Source organism: Helicoverpa armigera, chromosome 18, assembly GCF_030705265.1.
Source record: "Helicoverpa armigera isolate CAAS_96S chromosome 18, ASM3070526v1, whole genome shotgun sequence".
NCBI classification, from domain to species: Eukaryota; Metazoa; Arthropoda; class Insecta; order Lepidoptera; family Noctuidae; genus Helicoverpa; species Helicoverpa armigera.
Genome location: NC_087137.1, coordinates 8,872,838 through 8,888,789, shown reverse-complemented (window position 1 = coordinate 8,888,789; position 15,952 = coordinate 8,872,838). Strand labels below are relative to the sequence as shown.

The 15,952-nt window shown below is 36.2% G+C and overlaps 3 protein-coding genes across 3 annotated transcripts; 1 reads left to right on the top strand and 2 right to left on the bottom strand.

The window, feature by feature from the left end:
- Window positions 1–473: 473 nt before the first annotated feature.
- On the bottom strand, window positions 474–6,704 carry LOC110380518 (uncharacterized). Its single transcript, XM_064039129.1, has 7 exons — window positions 6,329–6,704; window positions 5,811–5,960; window positions 5,193–5,331; window positions 4,434–4,597; window positions 4,083–4,157; window positions 3,662–3,836; window positions 474–3,018 (listed from the first exon to the last, which is right to left on the bottom strand). The coding sequence occupies exons 1-7, from the start codon at window positions 6,447–6,449 to the stop codon at window positions 1,839–1,841; spliced, it is 2,004 nt and encodes a 667-aa protein (XP_063895199.1). The 5' UTR covers window positions 6,450–6,704; the 3' UTR covers window positions 474–1,838.
- A 1,106-nt stretch (window positions 6,705–7,810) lies between these two features.
- LOC110380517 (X-ray repair cross-complementing protein 5) lies at window positions 7,811–10,554 on the top strand. Its single transcript, XM_021340516.3, has 3 exons — window positions 7,811–8,238; window positions 8,524–8,679; window positions 8,815–10,554. Exons 1-3 carry the CDS (start codon window positions 7,945–7,947, stop codon window positions 10,480–10,482), a joined length of 2,118 nt encoding a protein of 705 aa, XP_021196191.3. The 5' UTR covers window positions 7,811–7,944; the 3' UTR covers window positions 10,483–10,554.
- Window positions 10,555–10,671: 117 nt separating this feature from the next.
- On the bottom strand, window positions 10,672–15,747 carry LOC110380519 (uncharacterized). The gene is made up of 7 exons (XM_021340518.3): window positions 15,634–15,747; window positions 14,702–14,792; window positions 13,041–13,234; window positions 12,590–12,759; window positions 12,232–12,322; window positions 11,803–11,976; window positions 10,672–11,710 (listed from the first exon to the last, which is right to left on the bottom strand). Exons 2-7 carry the CDS (start codon window positions 14,721–14,723, stop codon window positions 11,564–11,566), a joined length of 798 nt encoding a protein of 265 aa, XP_021196193.1. The 5' UTR covers window positions 14,724–14,792; window positions 15,634–15,747; the 3' UTR covers window positions 10,672–11,563.
- Window positions 15,748–15,952: the final 205 nt, after the last annotated feature.

The window sequence follows — 15,952 nt, the reverse complement described above, 5'->3', positions numbered from 1 at the left end:
TATATATGAAGTAGAAATACAAAAAAAACAGTCTTCACTTCGAATCTTCCTGCTTTTATACTGCTAATTTCCGCTAATTATTAAAAGCCTTTATTAGTATCTTAAGGTCACAAACTGCGTAAGTTAAAACTTCAATACCAATCTTCGTTTAATAATCTTAGCAAATTCGGATTTGTCTCACATAGCTTAATCTCATAGTCACCCTATTAGAAAGGGACAGACAGCCTCTGTACTAACTGTTTCACTCGGCTCGTTTTTCGGGTTTATATGCGCAGTCCTGTTTACTAATATTATGTCTATGAAAGGGACAGACAGCCTCCGTACTGTTTCACTCGGCTCGTTTTTTGGGTTTATATGCGCAGTCCTGTTTACTAATATTATGTCTATGGTTACGCTATTGCCATGAAACGACTGTACTCTGTGGCTCTGAAGTAAAACCGCGGGAAATGGCTTCTTTAAAATAAAACAAAGTATAGGATTGAAACAGTTTTATGTGTGGTCATCTATCATTTGAAATTACATTAGCCATAATAGATATTGCGTCTACGTACATAAAGTGACATAATCTCAAAAACGCATTTCACTGGAATGAAAAAATCCTGTCATAAACAATTAATTTCTGCAACATCACATCAAGATTACAGTTCTCTTCAAATAACTTGGCCTCTGTGAAATCAGTCATGTAAAGGCGTGATTCCACTGTGACGAACACCAAAATGTATGCTGGTCTACAAAAAATGTCCACGAAATTACAACCTCTTCGCGCAAACACACGCTATCTATGGACTCGCGCCATGGCATACTCATTTTGGCGCCATAATTCCTCGCGCAGTACAGTAGTGTTTTTTTCTATATTTTTACTATCATTAGTAAAGCCAAGAGTTGGTTTGGTTTGAAGAGAACTGTGTCTATTCAAAGTACATACTCTTCGATATGTTACTAATATATCAATTCAATATTTTTTGTGCGAGAGAACAAACTATACCGATATGTGACTGACATTCAACCAGTGAGATTCATAACACTTTCTACCGCTTTCGGGTATAAAACATGAGATCTTTTTCATAATGAAAAATTGGAATAAATTTTAATCACAAAATAAATAGTGCAGTCTTCATTTTTTTCGCCTAAAATAATAGTTAAATTTACCGATTTTAGTTAGTAAATGGCATCAAGATATGTGTATCAGTACTGAAAGAACAAATTCAGAGTTTACATTGCCATATAAAATATAGCTCAGATATCATAAATAAACTCTTCTTGTTAGAACAATAATGATACCAGTTATTTATAAATTAGAAATGGCGTACTTAGTATGCAGTCTTTATGATAGATTTTCTTATATTATGAGTTTCATAGCAAAATTATTTGTTGAACAAAAATGTTATCATAAAGACTAAACAATAAGAAAACTAATAAATTAATTAAAAAAATATAGTATTAAAACGAGATCAATTAAGTCTAAATTGTATAAAATAATCTCCATTGGAAAATTAGTCTTATTAAGTAATAAATAAAATGCCTCTTAAAGCTACACTAAATATAAATAATCTCAATAATTATTCAATAAATTAATGTCATATTATGCCTCCTGTACTTATCGTTAAGTTTTATTTTAGTTTTGTGTGTATTCATTTGTGACTTACGTTTTCTTTTTCTGTATAATTTGTGCGATGAAATCCAATACCACTTACCCAGCTTTGAAAGAGCAAAATTTCTGTAGTTACAAATAATTACACAACCTAAAATACAAAAAAAAAAAACAGTAGCTGCCTCTTAAAACTGCACATAAGTACAAAAAATAAATTATTCATAAATCGTCCGCTAAAATTTAAAAACTAATAGATACGTTTCGAGTTCCCATAGCTTGCGCATGCGTCTTTAAAATTAGTCACGTTAAAACTAGCAAAATAATCGTCGTGTATAAACCTGACTATATTTTCTATCGAACAGAGATATGTATTGTAAATTTTAACATCATCTATTGGGTCTACAACCTTCATAACGACATTTTGTCTGGATTTGCAAAAACTTAACTTATTTGTGACGTCATTCCCATTGTAAACTACTCGAAAGTAAAAATCCTGGGCCACAGCTTTCCGTTTCGTGAATTTAAACTCGTCGCGTAAATCCTTCTTTCTATAAACCTCAAAGATCATTCTAGAAGCGTATTGTATGTTGTAATGTTGGTAGTTGTTGAGCCCTAACGCTAATATAAGAGCTTGCAATGTCTTATCATGCCCCGAATATACGACAAACTTCGGTTTATTTTCAGATATCATTCTAATCATATTCTGCACTATATTATGTATCAATCCATACGCTACTAACAAGCCCCTTCTTCTATTATGTATATTTTTAATTTCTTGTCGATAACTCCACTCTAGGTACGCAAATAAGGACATGACATGTTCCTTTTTGATGCAGAAATCTTCAGAACTTTCTGGTGTTGGTTCTTTGTAATCTTCGTCAAAGTCCGTGTCCATTCGGGCGTCGTTCGGGAAATTGAAATCGGCGTCTAAATTTTTCTTTACTATAACCACATCTTCATAACCGTCAGCGTTATCGAGATATCTTTGTTGGTAGTATAGTAGCTTTTCTCTTTCCATCTGAGCGTCAAAATCTAACGGAGCTTTTTGCTTTGTATCGTAATACTTGCCAATAATATCTCTAGCCTTTCTCCCAATTTCGTTATTAAAGTCCATTTGGTTATTAATGTAGTCCAGCTCCATGTTCAAAGTATCGATATCGACATCGAGAATTTTTCGTCCGGGGATGGTGTTTTGTCGAAATTTTCGCTGTTTTTTGGTTAATGAGAGTTTGGTTTTTGTCTGTGGTTTAGGTTTCTCGGTGCAGGGGAGGGGGGCGTCGTGACACATGTAGGCGAGGAGTGCGTCTCTTACAACGTCAGCGTCGGGATGCTCTTGAGACTCGAATAAAACTTTGGACAACTTGCTGACTAGCTCTTTGATAGCTGGATGAGATTCCAGACGGTTCTTTGCTTGGGTGTTGATTTTTCTGTGAAGTAAAAAATAATTTATTTAGAGATCATTTTAGAATCCAGAGGACTTAGCTACGTGGCACAATACTGTACTGAACTCGAAAGGTCAACAACAATTTTTTAAACAAATGAAAATAATTTCTGGACATTTTGAACAAGGTCAGCGAAATCGATATTATGGGGTCCATATTTTTTCTACTTCATACAATGTTCCACCTGTATGCTATGACTATGGAAGTGAGCAGATATTAGTATTGAATCAATGCCGAACCCGTGCAGACCTCGGACTAACTGACTGCGAGTCACATCCTCCGAGCCTTTTTTCCCAAACTATGTTGGGGTCGGCTTCCAGTCTAACCGGATGTAGCTGAGTACCAGTGCTTTACAAGAAGCGACTGCCCTGCCTGACCTCCTCAACCCAGTTTCCTGGGCAACCCAATACCCCTTGGTTAGACTGGTGTCAGACATACTGGCTTCTGACTACCCGTAACGACTGCCAAGGATGTTCAATGACAGCCGGGACCTACAGTTTAAAGTGCCATCCGAAACACAGTCATTGGTGTCTAACTGACTGCGAGTATGAAGGGTTTTCCACCCCCATCCCACTATCACCTCCCCTTCAAATACCCCTATTACTACGTCAACTTGCTACTTTCTCACCTGCTAAGAGCATGTAGAGCAGCGCAAGCACAATCCCGGAAGCAAAAAGCAACACTATGTGCCTCCCGCGCCGCCGCCGCCCTGCCCCCCGCGCCCGCTCGCCCCGCGCCCCACCATAGCGATACTAGAGACTGGTATGTACGCCGGTACCGAGTGCTGTATGATAGGACTTCGCCTGAAAAGATACGGTAAATATTTTATATCGAAAGACAGTGTTAAAGCTTCTTGCGCAAACAATATAGTCACAAAATTCAAAAATTATAATGGGTCCATTAAACATCTTTTTTATAGCAAACCGAATGTTTTAGAGAATGTTCTTGCTGTCTTGGAAGACAACAACTTTCGACTTTTGAAAGTTCTATTTTATAGGAAACAGAGATTTATTTTGTTGGTAAAAATGTGCCTAAACGGTTAAACTCACCTGTATCTTTTTTCCCTTGTGGCTCAACATTCTCCAAGTTCAGCTTGTCTCCATATGCCTCTCGTAAAATATTACCTGAAAAACAAGACATGAGGTTTCAATGTTCCACTGTGAATACTCTGAATATTTTTATAATAATTAGATAACTACACAAAACATGTAAGTGGTGAGGGGTCTTTTTCAATAAGACCTGTTTTACAAGCCGAGCCAAGTTTGAGTTTGAGATAAACATAACACATATAAACTTTATTTTATACATTATAGTTACTAATCTATTTACTACACAATACTTGTAGAACTCAATTTCCCCATTCCAAGTCAATCTTCAACCATAAAAGTGGCACAACTTACCAACAGTAACCATCTGAAGTATCCCTCTAGGAGTCAACTGTCCCAAAGCACAGCGAGTACCGGCCGCCCGCGCTGGTAACGACGGGAAGTTGTGAAACGGCCCCGCGACGGACACCCACCACGCTCTGCCCGACGTACTCGCGTTGGAGACAAACTCTTCATAGCTGGGTTTAGAGGATTATTTTATAGTGGACGAGCCGTTTTACCGCGGTTGTAATTTTCGGTTTGAAAACTACTACCCTTACCGGGATAAAATATAGCCTATGGCACTGAGGACCAATGTAGCTATCAGTGATAGAATTTTGGAAATCTGACCAGCAGTTACAAAGATTAGCCCCTACATACAAACTGAAAAATTTTACCTCTTATTAATATTACTATAGATTTAGGTCTAAGTTCACTGACAATGTTGGGTTTTACTTAAAACAACTGTTGATATTGAAACTTCAATGTGATAATTAATATTAAGCAATTGTTTAAAAAACCCGGATGTTTATGTTGAAGTTGAACTTGTGACCTACTGACGATATGATAAGATTATACAACAGTAAACAGCACTCAAAACTAATACTAGCAGCGTAGCATCTAGAATTTAATCCAAATTATGAAAGAGTATATAATATACCCTCTGAAGTAGCTCATTGTTTTACAAAGTACCAGCCCATTGTACTTCTTACATTATTATATCACAAGGCAATTATTTGACTATCAAAATTAAATAAAATGTGGTGCAAAATTGAGGTTTTTAATAAATCCCACCTTTTCAGAAGAGGCGAGACTGGTTCGGCATCGCATGGTAATTTGTCCCCGTTCTTAAGATGTGTTAAAGGTCCTCTGTCTCCATGCCTTGTCACCACCAGAGCTCCTTGCAGCAACCAGGTGTCACTGTCTACAACACCTGGAATTAGATCAAAAATATATTTTTTTTTCTCTGAAATAACTATAATAAAGGCGACCACAGCCGATTTCGGCCACGGCGGCTGTTCTCATTTAAGGAGATCAGCCAGCTGCTCCTGAGCAGCTGGCTGGCTGGCTGGCTGGCTGGCTGGCAGGACATATTATAGTGCTCGAGTATTTGCACAAACACAGGTGCACTCCCTATTAATTCACTCTCATAACCCGATGGGACGGCAACCTGACATGACCGGAAAGAGATCAGGCGCAGGACTGACATTAAGCAGCAATAACTATAGAAACACAGCAATATGAAAGAGTATCTTTTAGCATCAGATAAAAAGATTAATCTGATATATTTTCCTGGATGTTTTGTTTTTTAATCTATGCCTTTCTGAGTGAACATAGGGTCCTATCCAGTCATTGAATTGCTGCTAGTTTGCCAAAATGGCTGGTTACAACCACCATAAACTTGCTTCTTACCTTCCGATCCTCTTACAATGCTGTCTGGGGGGTTACAGGCTCTCAAGTAAATCTTCCGGAACTTTGAATCACTCTTTGATATGTATTCATTTCTTACTATCTTCTTCACGGCTATAGTTTCCTCACCCAGTGACATGTATTTATACATAACTGGAATTAAAAATATATGTTCTTAAATAACATGAAAAAGTATTATTGTGGGATAACTGGGCTAAAAATATGTAGGGATATTTTTTTAATACTGAATTTATTTGCAATAGAATTTATTGATACAATTAAATTGTAGGTGTACAATAATTTACATCAGAAGAAAGAAGACAGCAGTCTAGAGCAGAAGAAAAACTATAATCCCACTATAATATGATTTTTCAGAATGGTTGTTATGCTATATAATTGTGTCACCTTACTGTATGTGTCTGTTATATTGTCTACATTACTAAGCTTGTGAGTTTAGTCATGTAAACAACATAATAATATAAAAAGAATCAAAGAATATAAACATAAAAGTGATTATTTACCTGTTATCAAAAAGAATATCCAAACACTCATGCCAAGGTAACAATAAAAAGCCCTATGATGGAACGAAAACTTCATCATTTCTGTTATAATTTTGCTTCTATTTGCGAAAGTTGTAGACATTGTAGATGTTTATCGCATAATCTACTAAAATGTTTAAATTCTAGATAATTAGCTCACATTGTTATTTAAAATGAATAAAAGAAGTTATATGAACTTATAACCGACCCACAAAACAAATGAGACAAGGCAAATGTAAATTATCATTGTGGAAAAAGATAAGCGGAGAATACGTTTTCGTTTTTTTGTAAACAACACAACACAATTTCACAATCTCAAACAATCGATTGAAAATTGATGGAAATTCTTGACAGTGCTTAGTCTATGATCTATGAATTGTTTTGACATGAGTGAGTTCAGTTACTCACAAGTTCATGAAACAAATCTGTATCAATTTAGAAAATGTGAAATTATTTTACTTTATTTAATTTAATTATTATTTAATGTCCATTTGATGAACTCAAAAAATAATGTGTTTAAAATATTGTTATGCTCCTGCTCCACCTGCGTTAGCGTAAACGTTAATGTCAATGGCCAACTACACGTGACTTATTGCATTAAAAATGCGTGTTGGCTACACTTAGGTACAATTCCGCAAAGAGTTAATCCCTCATGAAGTAACGCGTTAACACACATTAAAGAGGTTAAACCCAGAAACACAAAATAATTCTAAAAACTAAAGCTTTCTCATTTGACCATTCCATTATCGTGCTCGTAAAATGCAGTTACCCCTTAAACAAAGTATCTACACTCGTCCCTGCATGCGTGCAATGAGATGGCATTAATGTAGCCAACATCACTTAGCGCGCTAAGCTAAGTCGTAAGTACATCTGCGTAATGCCAAAATTTTACGCGTTAAGACGCAGGTGGAGCAGGAGCATTATGCTACTGCTCCACCTGCGTCTTAACGCGTTAAATTTTGGCATTACGCAGATGTGGCCAACGTTTTAATGGCAATTTATACAAATGGCATTATAAATAGCATTAAACGTTAAGCGATAACTCGGGTGTCGGTTTTTTGGACACATCAAAGGGTTTTAGTGCGTAGCTTAGAGCGCTAAGTGATGTTGGCTACATTAATGCCATCACATTGCACGCATGCAAGGACGAGTGTAGATACTTTGTTTAAGCGGTAACTGCATTTTACGAGCACGGTAATGGAATGGTCAAATGAGAAAGCTTTAGTTTTTAGAATTATTTTGTGTGTCTGAGTTTAACCTCTTTAATGTGTGTTAACGCGTTACTTCATGAGGGATTAACTCTTTGCAGAATTGTACCTAAGTGTAGCCAACACGCATTTTTAATGCAATAAGTAACGTGTAGTTGGCCATTGACATTAACGTTAACGCTAACGCCGCGCCGGTGGAGCAGGAGCATTATAGTTACCAAATAAAAAAATTGAAATGTCATTTGACCATTTGACAACGTCAAAATTTGTCGCGAAAACTTGTCGAAACTTGTTTTTATTTACCGGGAAACTGAAAGTGCAATCATTAAACCGCTGAAAACTGTGCTTAAAATTGATAAAAACCTGGTCTAAAGAGCAAAATAGTGAAAGATGTCTCGAGGAATCCATGGAACACTAATAATTTTAGACATAGGACGAAATGTTTCCACCAAAGATGAGGAAAAAGAAAAATCATTTTTTGAAAGAGCGAAAGAGTGTGTAGCTCGTATTCTAGAACGCAAAATATTGAGCCAGGACAAGAGTATGGTCGGGATAATATTGTTGGGTTCGAAGAAGACGAATAATAAAATGGCAAACGAACATGCTGGTGCATTCAAACATATTGAAATATTCGCGGAGCTGCAATCTCCTACATGGAAAATGATAAGGAGTCTACCAGAAAAGGTACCTAATTAATTAATATCAGCTTATTGTCACCCATATCTAGCTACAGACATATCTACATGTTACCTATTTCCTTGCAAAACAAGATTGTGATGACTCATAGATACATAAAGTGCACTTGACTTGGGGTACACAAGAGGAAAGAGGTCTGGCCCTTAACTCTTAAAATCTCTTAAATATTCTGGTTATACAATATGCGATACATAACTTAATATGCAATTTCTTTCTAATCAATTCAAACCAGCATTTTTCACTCACTGTTTATTTTTTCCTTACCTTCCACAGCCAACAGAAATTAGAGGAGACTGGTTTGATGCACTTTTGGTAGCTGCAGACTATTTTGCCAATGTATTCAGTGGTGTTAAACTAGTCAGCAGGAATATTGTGCTGATGACCAACTTTAAGAAGAAGACCACTTTTGAAACTAATGGCATTGATGAGGTAAGATTTAAAAAAAAAGCATATTGACTTGCAAAGCTTTTGAGATTTAAATAAATAAATAATCCTATTGAATTGTGTCTTAAAATCTGTTTAGAAAGACAATGTAATAAAACTTTTCATAATTTTATTTTGTAGGTCCTAAATGGATTCCAAGAACAGGATTTCCAAGTTAGTGTCATTGGTCCTGACATTTACTCCAAAGAATACGAAAATGACTCAACAGACATAATTAAGCAGTTTGTGGAAGCCACTGGTGGTGTTGCAGGCACTTTGGAAAATATCATGAAATATGACCTCCAATTCCACAGAAAAAAGGTTGTTAATGCCAATTCCTGGGATGTGGACTTAAGTATTGGTCCAAACATCAATATCCCAGTTTCTTGCTATATCAAACTAAAGGATGAACCAACTGTGAAGAAGTGGGAGAAATCTGTCAGAAATCCCGTCACATGTGCTTCAAGTAAATCTGAAGCTGTTGTGAAGACTAGAGAATATGTCAATCAGGAAACTGGAAGGACAGTTGATGCATCAGAAAAACTAAAAGGGTACCACTACGGACAAGCCATTATACCATTTCAAGACTGTGATAAGTCAATGCTCTATCAGCCTGGTGTTAAATCGCTTTCAGTGTATGGATTCACTTCAGCTGACAATATAAAATGGCAACACCTGAATGGAGATGGTTTGTCATATGTTTTTGGGAAAAAGGATGACCCAAAGGCACAAAAAGCTATCAGGTGCCTGGTAGAATGTCTCCATGAACTGAATCTGGTTGGCATAGTGCGAAAAGTACATAACAATAATAATGTACCCAAAATGTTTGCCCTCATGCCTGTCATTGATACTAATAACTATGTATGTCTTTCAATGGCAGCTATCTGTTACAAAGATGATATAAAGCAGATGTCTTTTCCTGCAACTAATTTAAAAAAGTATAAATGTTCACAAGAGCAAGTGGATGCTTTCAAAGAGCTTATTGGAGCTATGGATCTGACCAAAGCATATGATGACACATTTGATGATACTGAAGCATTCCCTGTAGCAGAGTGTGTTAGTCCTTCTGCACAATATGTGCTTGACTGCCTCGCTTTCAGAGCTATGAATCCTGGAAAACCATTGCCCGAACCAAGGGAAGAGATAATGACTCTATTCAAAGTTCCACCTCTACTAGAAGAAAATGCAAAAAAGCCTTTGGAGAAACTGAAAAGCTTGTTCACACTGACAAAGATTGAAGTCAAGAAAAGGACTAATAAAAATGCTCCAATTGACATTGATCAGTTCAAAGCTCCGCTTGGAGTGCCATCTGATAATCCAAACATTCCCAATATGCCTAAAATACACTTGCCCACTAAAGATGCTGTGGATGACATTAAGAGCATAAGTACTGTCAACCCTATAGAGGACTTTAAAACTCTTCAAAATAAGAACAAGCCCCTGTCAGAGTTAACTACAGAAATGATCAAAGCTATTGAGAGTCTCATAACCAACAACATCGATGGGGACTTTACTAAAGCATTAGATGCTATGGCACACTTGAGAACAGAATTATTAAAATCTGATCCAACTGATTATAACAATTGGATCAAAAAATTGAAAGCTGACCTAGTAGAATCTGATAAAAACAGAGTAATAGAATTGATAATGGCAAAAAAACTCAGTTTTATTTTGAAAGAGGAAAATAATTTGAGCACTTACGAAGATGAGCAGAGCCATGATGAAAGTCAAATGTATGAAAATGATACAATTCCAAATTCTGCTGAATTTACTATTAATACTGAAGTTCAGAACATGTTTGATGATTAGTTTTAGTTATTATAAGTAACTTAAGTATTATTTGTGATCTAACATTTATTGAATAAATTATTTTGTATATTATGTTGTTGTTTATAATTATGTATTAAGAACTATCCCTACATCAGCTATATCAAAGTTGTCATTTTTGGTCCTTTAATAACTAAAGTATTACAATAATTGAAATAATACTACAAAAACTAGGCCTGAATATTTAATAGTACTTCAATAAAATCTAAAATTCAAATTTGCACACAATAAATTCATGTAAATTTTGTCTTATGAATTAGTTTATGAGGGTGGTCCGTTGAGCAATCACTGTACTCCTGTTGGGCTTATTTTGTTTTGGGAGTGTAGCAGCTCAAGGAATTCCTGCAAAGACAGGTCCTCCTGGCAATCTGTGTCCAGGTCATGCTCAAGCTGAGCCTCCATAGAGTTAGCCTCAGGGCTGAGAACGATGTTTTCGTCCAAAACTACGTGGTTGAGCCGCGACTTCAGGCTCTGAAGTATCTCCTCCAGTTCCAAACACTTGTTTCTGATCGACGTACCGAGGTCCGAAGACGGGTCAATATCGTCTATTGTAGCGTTCTCAGAGAAAGAGTTCGCTGGGGTACGCGTTCTCGGGGGCTGGATCATGTTGAATAAGTTTTCTGGTATACCGTTACCATTCCTCGCGATTTCGGGTGATCGCGACTCGGTGAACTCTGCGAGTATTTCATCAATAATATCCTCCGCGTTCTGCCGCGGGTCCACTACTTCTTCAGATAGATCAGCGCCGCTCTCACTGTTTATCATTTTATTATTCGAGTCCAGTTTCATGATGCCGTAGCTATATTGTTCCAAAATATCGATTCGTTATCAAAATAAATAATAAAGAGAGAGAGATGTTGAGGAAAGTCAGATGATTGATCTTTTTTTTAATGATTTATTTATCTAACAGTGTTTGACTCCTCTGCTTTTGAGCCGTTTTTGATTCCGAAGTAAAAATCCAGGTCAGTGTTGCTACCATAAACATAAAAAACTACTAATATAAGCTAGGGCTTCAGCTACACTATTTCTTTTACAGTTCCATATAAATAAATAACTTTATAAACTAATTGTTACAAAATCGACGTTGGGGGAAGAATAGGTCCAAGTATGCTTCCTTCCTTAATTTTTTAACTATTTCTTCAGACTTCATTATCTTTAGAGCAGCTTTGCAACTGTTGTGCGCGTGCGCGAAGAAGCAATCCCTCACAGACTGTATGAGCAGAAATAAAAGTGAATTAGATTTTAGATTACTAGATATGCTATGTTATCTTTGTATATACGCTACAGCAATCGTGACATTACCTTGAACTCCGAAAGCTTTGCGCCTTGGAATTTGGACAGGCAATGTTTGAATAATCGAGTGTAATGCTTTCTGCATAGGAAAATTCTATTCTCATATTGCCAATAGTCACCCTGCTGCGAGCATGAACAGCCGCAATATCCACATTCATCCAAATTATAGGGCACACATTTTATCTAGAAATTAAACAGTAGTTACAGAATCAAAAAGGATAAAAGCAAATGTATATAATCAAGAAGGTCGTGTTAGTTACGCTACTTATAAAACGTAAGTGGAGGTTGTTTAGACCCGGGACAAGGACATAGGATAGTTTTTGACACCATCCGCCAACGGGTTTTTGAAACTAGATATTTTGACGTTACGATTCGTACGTTTGTAACGTTTCGATTCCAAATATAACTCTAAAGTTAAAACAAAAAGTGTTTCTATACCTCGACCGCACATCGAAGTGTTTTCTTCCCTGAGAAGGCATATGCGAATTTCATCTGCCGCTTAATATATTCAGGACAATAATCGCACGGTCTGAAACAGTTAAAAAAATAGTATAATTCATTGTATCGTTGTTAATAGTTAGAAGTTAGACTTGACGTTAAAAGAGTAACGAAGTATTTATTTGAAGAGAATCTGCGAGGCCTAATTCCTCGGAATAAGTAGTTATATTCTCGCAGCCAACTAGTGCGACTCGAAAAACTAAATTTTAAAATACCTAGGAATTACTTCATTAGATAAGTTAGGTATTGCGCATTCGTCAACCTTATAGATGCAGTTTTTGTAAAGTTAAAAACTTACGCCGGGAAAGTTGACGGTGAAAAAATGCCCTTTCTTTTAGAAGTGGAATTGAAGGGTGCACAGTTTTGCTTCGTCGGCACTTTTGGACGGGGTGGTCTTAGCGGCGGCTGATATTCATGTTTCGTTAGCCACCGCGGAGATCTAGCTCCTAGACCATACTTGCTATAGTGCTGGAAACAAGACAAAGAGTTACTGGAAAGCAAGTAATCAGTGACTGTCCCTGGCCACCTCATTAAAGTGTCAATCCTGAAAAATCGTTTTTAATTGTAAGAGTAGGTTTTAGGGCTCAGTTTATCTTATCAACTTTTCTGATTCTTATTATTTAATCATAGTGTTCGTTGTTTAAAGCCAAACGAACTTGGTTTTTCATGCTTTTGATCACCATAACTCCTCCTTCGTCTTATACATGTGATGTGAATGTAAGTGCTAATTCAAATCACTTCATACATACCCTGTTAGTGACATCATAAAATGCGTCTCGATTATTTTCATAAGTTCCAGGTCCTATGTTTTTATACACAGTAGGTAGCATACGTCGCATAAATGGACTGGTGCAAGGCCCTGACGTTGGGTTCACGTCTCGTTGTAAAGCGGACCCGAAACATATGCGCGGTTGAGGCTTTTTGGTAACTACATATTCAAAATCTAGAAGAGATACAATATTATGTTAAAAATTTAATAGGTAATCTTATAAAGGAGCAGATCAGGATTTGAAACCTAGTTTAAGCCTTATGTTTTATCTATATTAGACCTAGTCTGGACCTTAGTTTAGTAAAATAAATAAATTAATCGAACATTTAATACTATGGTTGTTTTTTTTTCTTAATCTACAAAAAATCAATCCATTGGAAATAAATGTAAGTAACAACGGTTTTAAAAACTAACTTTTAGTAGATTTCACAATGCTAAACTTAAACACAACACAGTTCACAAAAATCGTTAGGAAAAAAAACTATGACTTATTACTTTAGAACACTATGACTGTCCTGTAATCCTACACTTAATTTATTTGTAATCAAATTAAAATAAAAAAGCGTTTACTCAAAGTAGGCTGAAAATCAGCACTTTTCGAACGTCTAGTCCCCAAACCAAGCCGCGCACCCTTCACCACTTCCTATGTATTATTGCTGGAATTATATTAATTAAAATGTATGTAACCCTTTACCGCCATGGAAAGCCTCCGCCATATTATTTGGCGGCAGATACCGGCGCTTGTACGGTCGTTGCATGGTTTTTGTTGCGACCCACGTGTGTTCCCAATACCGACTAGACTGGCATTCAAAGCTACCAGAGCTTTCGTGATTGTTATGACAATAAAAAAATATGGAAAAGCCAACCATGTTACGCTTTATTGGCGCGCACGCTCGTTGCTTTTACTATGGTGACCAAACTGATGAAAGAATCAGGATACTTTTACTTCGAAAAAAAATTAGGTCTAGACAAAGATTCGAAGAATTCAAAGCACGATATCAAATTCAATTACACTATGTTAGAGAAAGTATATATACGTATATGAATAGCATTAGTTTTAATATTTTTATTCTTCGCATGAATTTCTCAATCTATAGTATATTTATATCTACTAACATAATAAAGAGAAAATAATTTATTTATTTGTACTCCAATGGCTCGGAAATTAGTGAACCGATTTGAAAACTTATTTTATTATTTAAAAGCTACACTCTTTCCGAGTAACATAGGCTATATTTTATCGCGGTACGGGCAGTTGTTCCCACGGAACGCGAGTGAGAGACCGCAGGAACACGGCTAGACATTAATATGAACATCGCAGAATGCTTGGTTACCCTACAAAATCGGCAATCGGACCAAGGGAATCATTTGTTTACGACATGAAACTGAAAGACATGAAAAAATGGCAAAGGTCGTGTCAATGCAAAAACATAGTTGAATGTTTGTTTATTGCTTTATTATACGTATATCCTTCGTACTTATTGCCTCGTTGACCTAGTTTCTGTTAGAATTACTTTCAAGACATATTTTGGATTCGATTAAATAAGTTATAGCAGGCTTTAACAAACTTATATGTATAGGTATTATAAAAATTATTCTAAGCAACTTTTGGAATTAGTTGTGACGTGAAAAAATCCTTACCTAAAGTGATATCCCAAGTCATCCTGTTAAAATTAAAAGTATTTCAAAAGCGATTACATCAAAATTATCCCAAGTCCCTGTTATCAAAAATCTGGAAAGGAAAACAAACAATAAGCAATTTCCATTAAACCTGTGGGAATCGGCAAGTGTGGACAATTTTATGAAAATTGAGTTACAATCGACGAAACATGCTATTAAGACCTGACGGCTGAAGGAATAGGTTCGTATAATCTAAGTCACGCGATTTATTGTGCTGCTTTCTTTATCATTGCGCTTGTTTGTTACTGCAGTGTAAGCAGAGCATAAATTTGATGGAATACATGCATTCACATACATTCTATCTAGTTAATCCGTATGTAAAGAATGTGACTTGAGGATTGAAATAGTATACGACTTCTATTTGAAATGGCGGTAATATTACGAAGGCGAAAGTTCGTGAATGTTCACATTTGTCGCTTCTTCACACGCAAACAGCTTAGCCAATTTTAATAAAATTTGGAAAGGAGAAAGCCGCCTAGGATTTATTTTTTTCCTTTTGTGTTAAACTGCGGGTGGAATTAGCGAATACATTCTGGACAATTAAAAAAAAAACAAAGTCCGTGTTCGTCATTAGCGGTTCAGATTATGGGTGGGATTCTTGGTAAATAGAAACAATGACTTTTTCATCATTATCGGTCTCAAAATAATATAAAACATAGATACAGGGATAATCGTCGGTTTTGTGTCACCATTTCATTAAAGTTGTCTCAAAAGGGCTTCAGCGTGTTGGTTTCGGCCCCACGTTCGCCTCCCAAAAATCCGGGACTCTGTAGTCCCGAGGTCAAAAAGAGACATAAAACATAGAACTATTAGATATCAAAATCACTCTTCGATGGTAATCTCAACGTGAATCTTTGGTGATGGAATATGAAATTAATAAATAATGCACAAACCTGTCTCCTAAAACCAGTAAAAAATCGAAATAAATGTACGCAGCGCTGTTGCAAAATAATTATAATGACACTGTAATTTCCCTTGTCATTTTATTTCGAAATAGGTTTGATATTGGGATATAAGGAGGATTCATCTCATTGGGTAATTTATTTATTACAGTTTTCACAAATCCTCACCATGACCATAATCACCAGTCATTAGTAGTATTTTGCACCATTACCATGCACCACCTTTAAAAGGAAAGTTTTTCGTCTATTAGGCCAAAAAAAATTGCAGATTAACTGTTAATGTTAAGGTTCCATTTCTGTTTTGACTCAA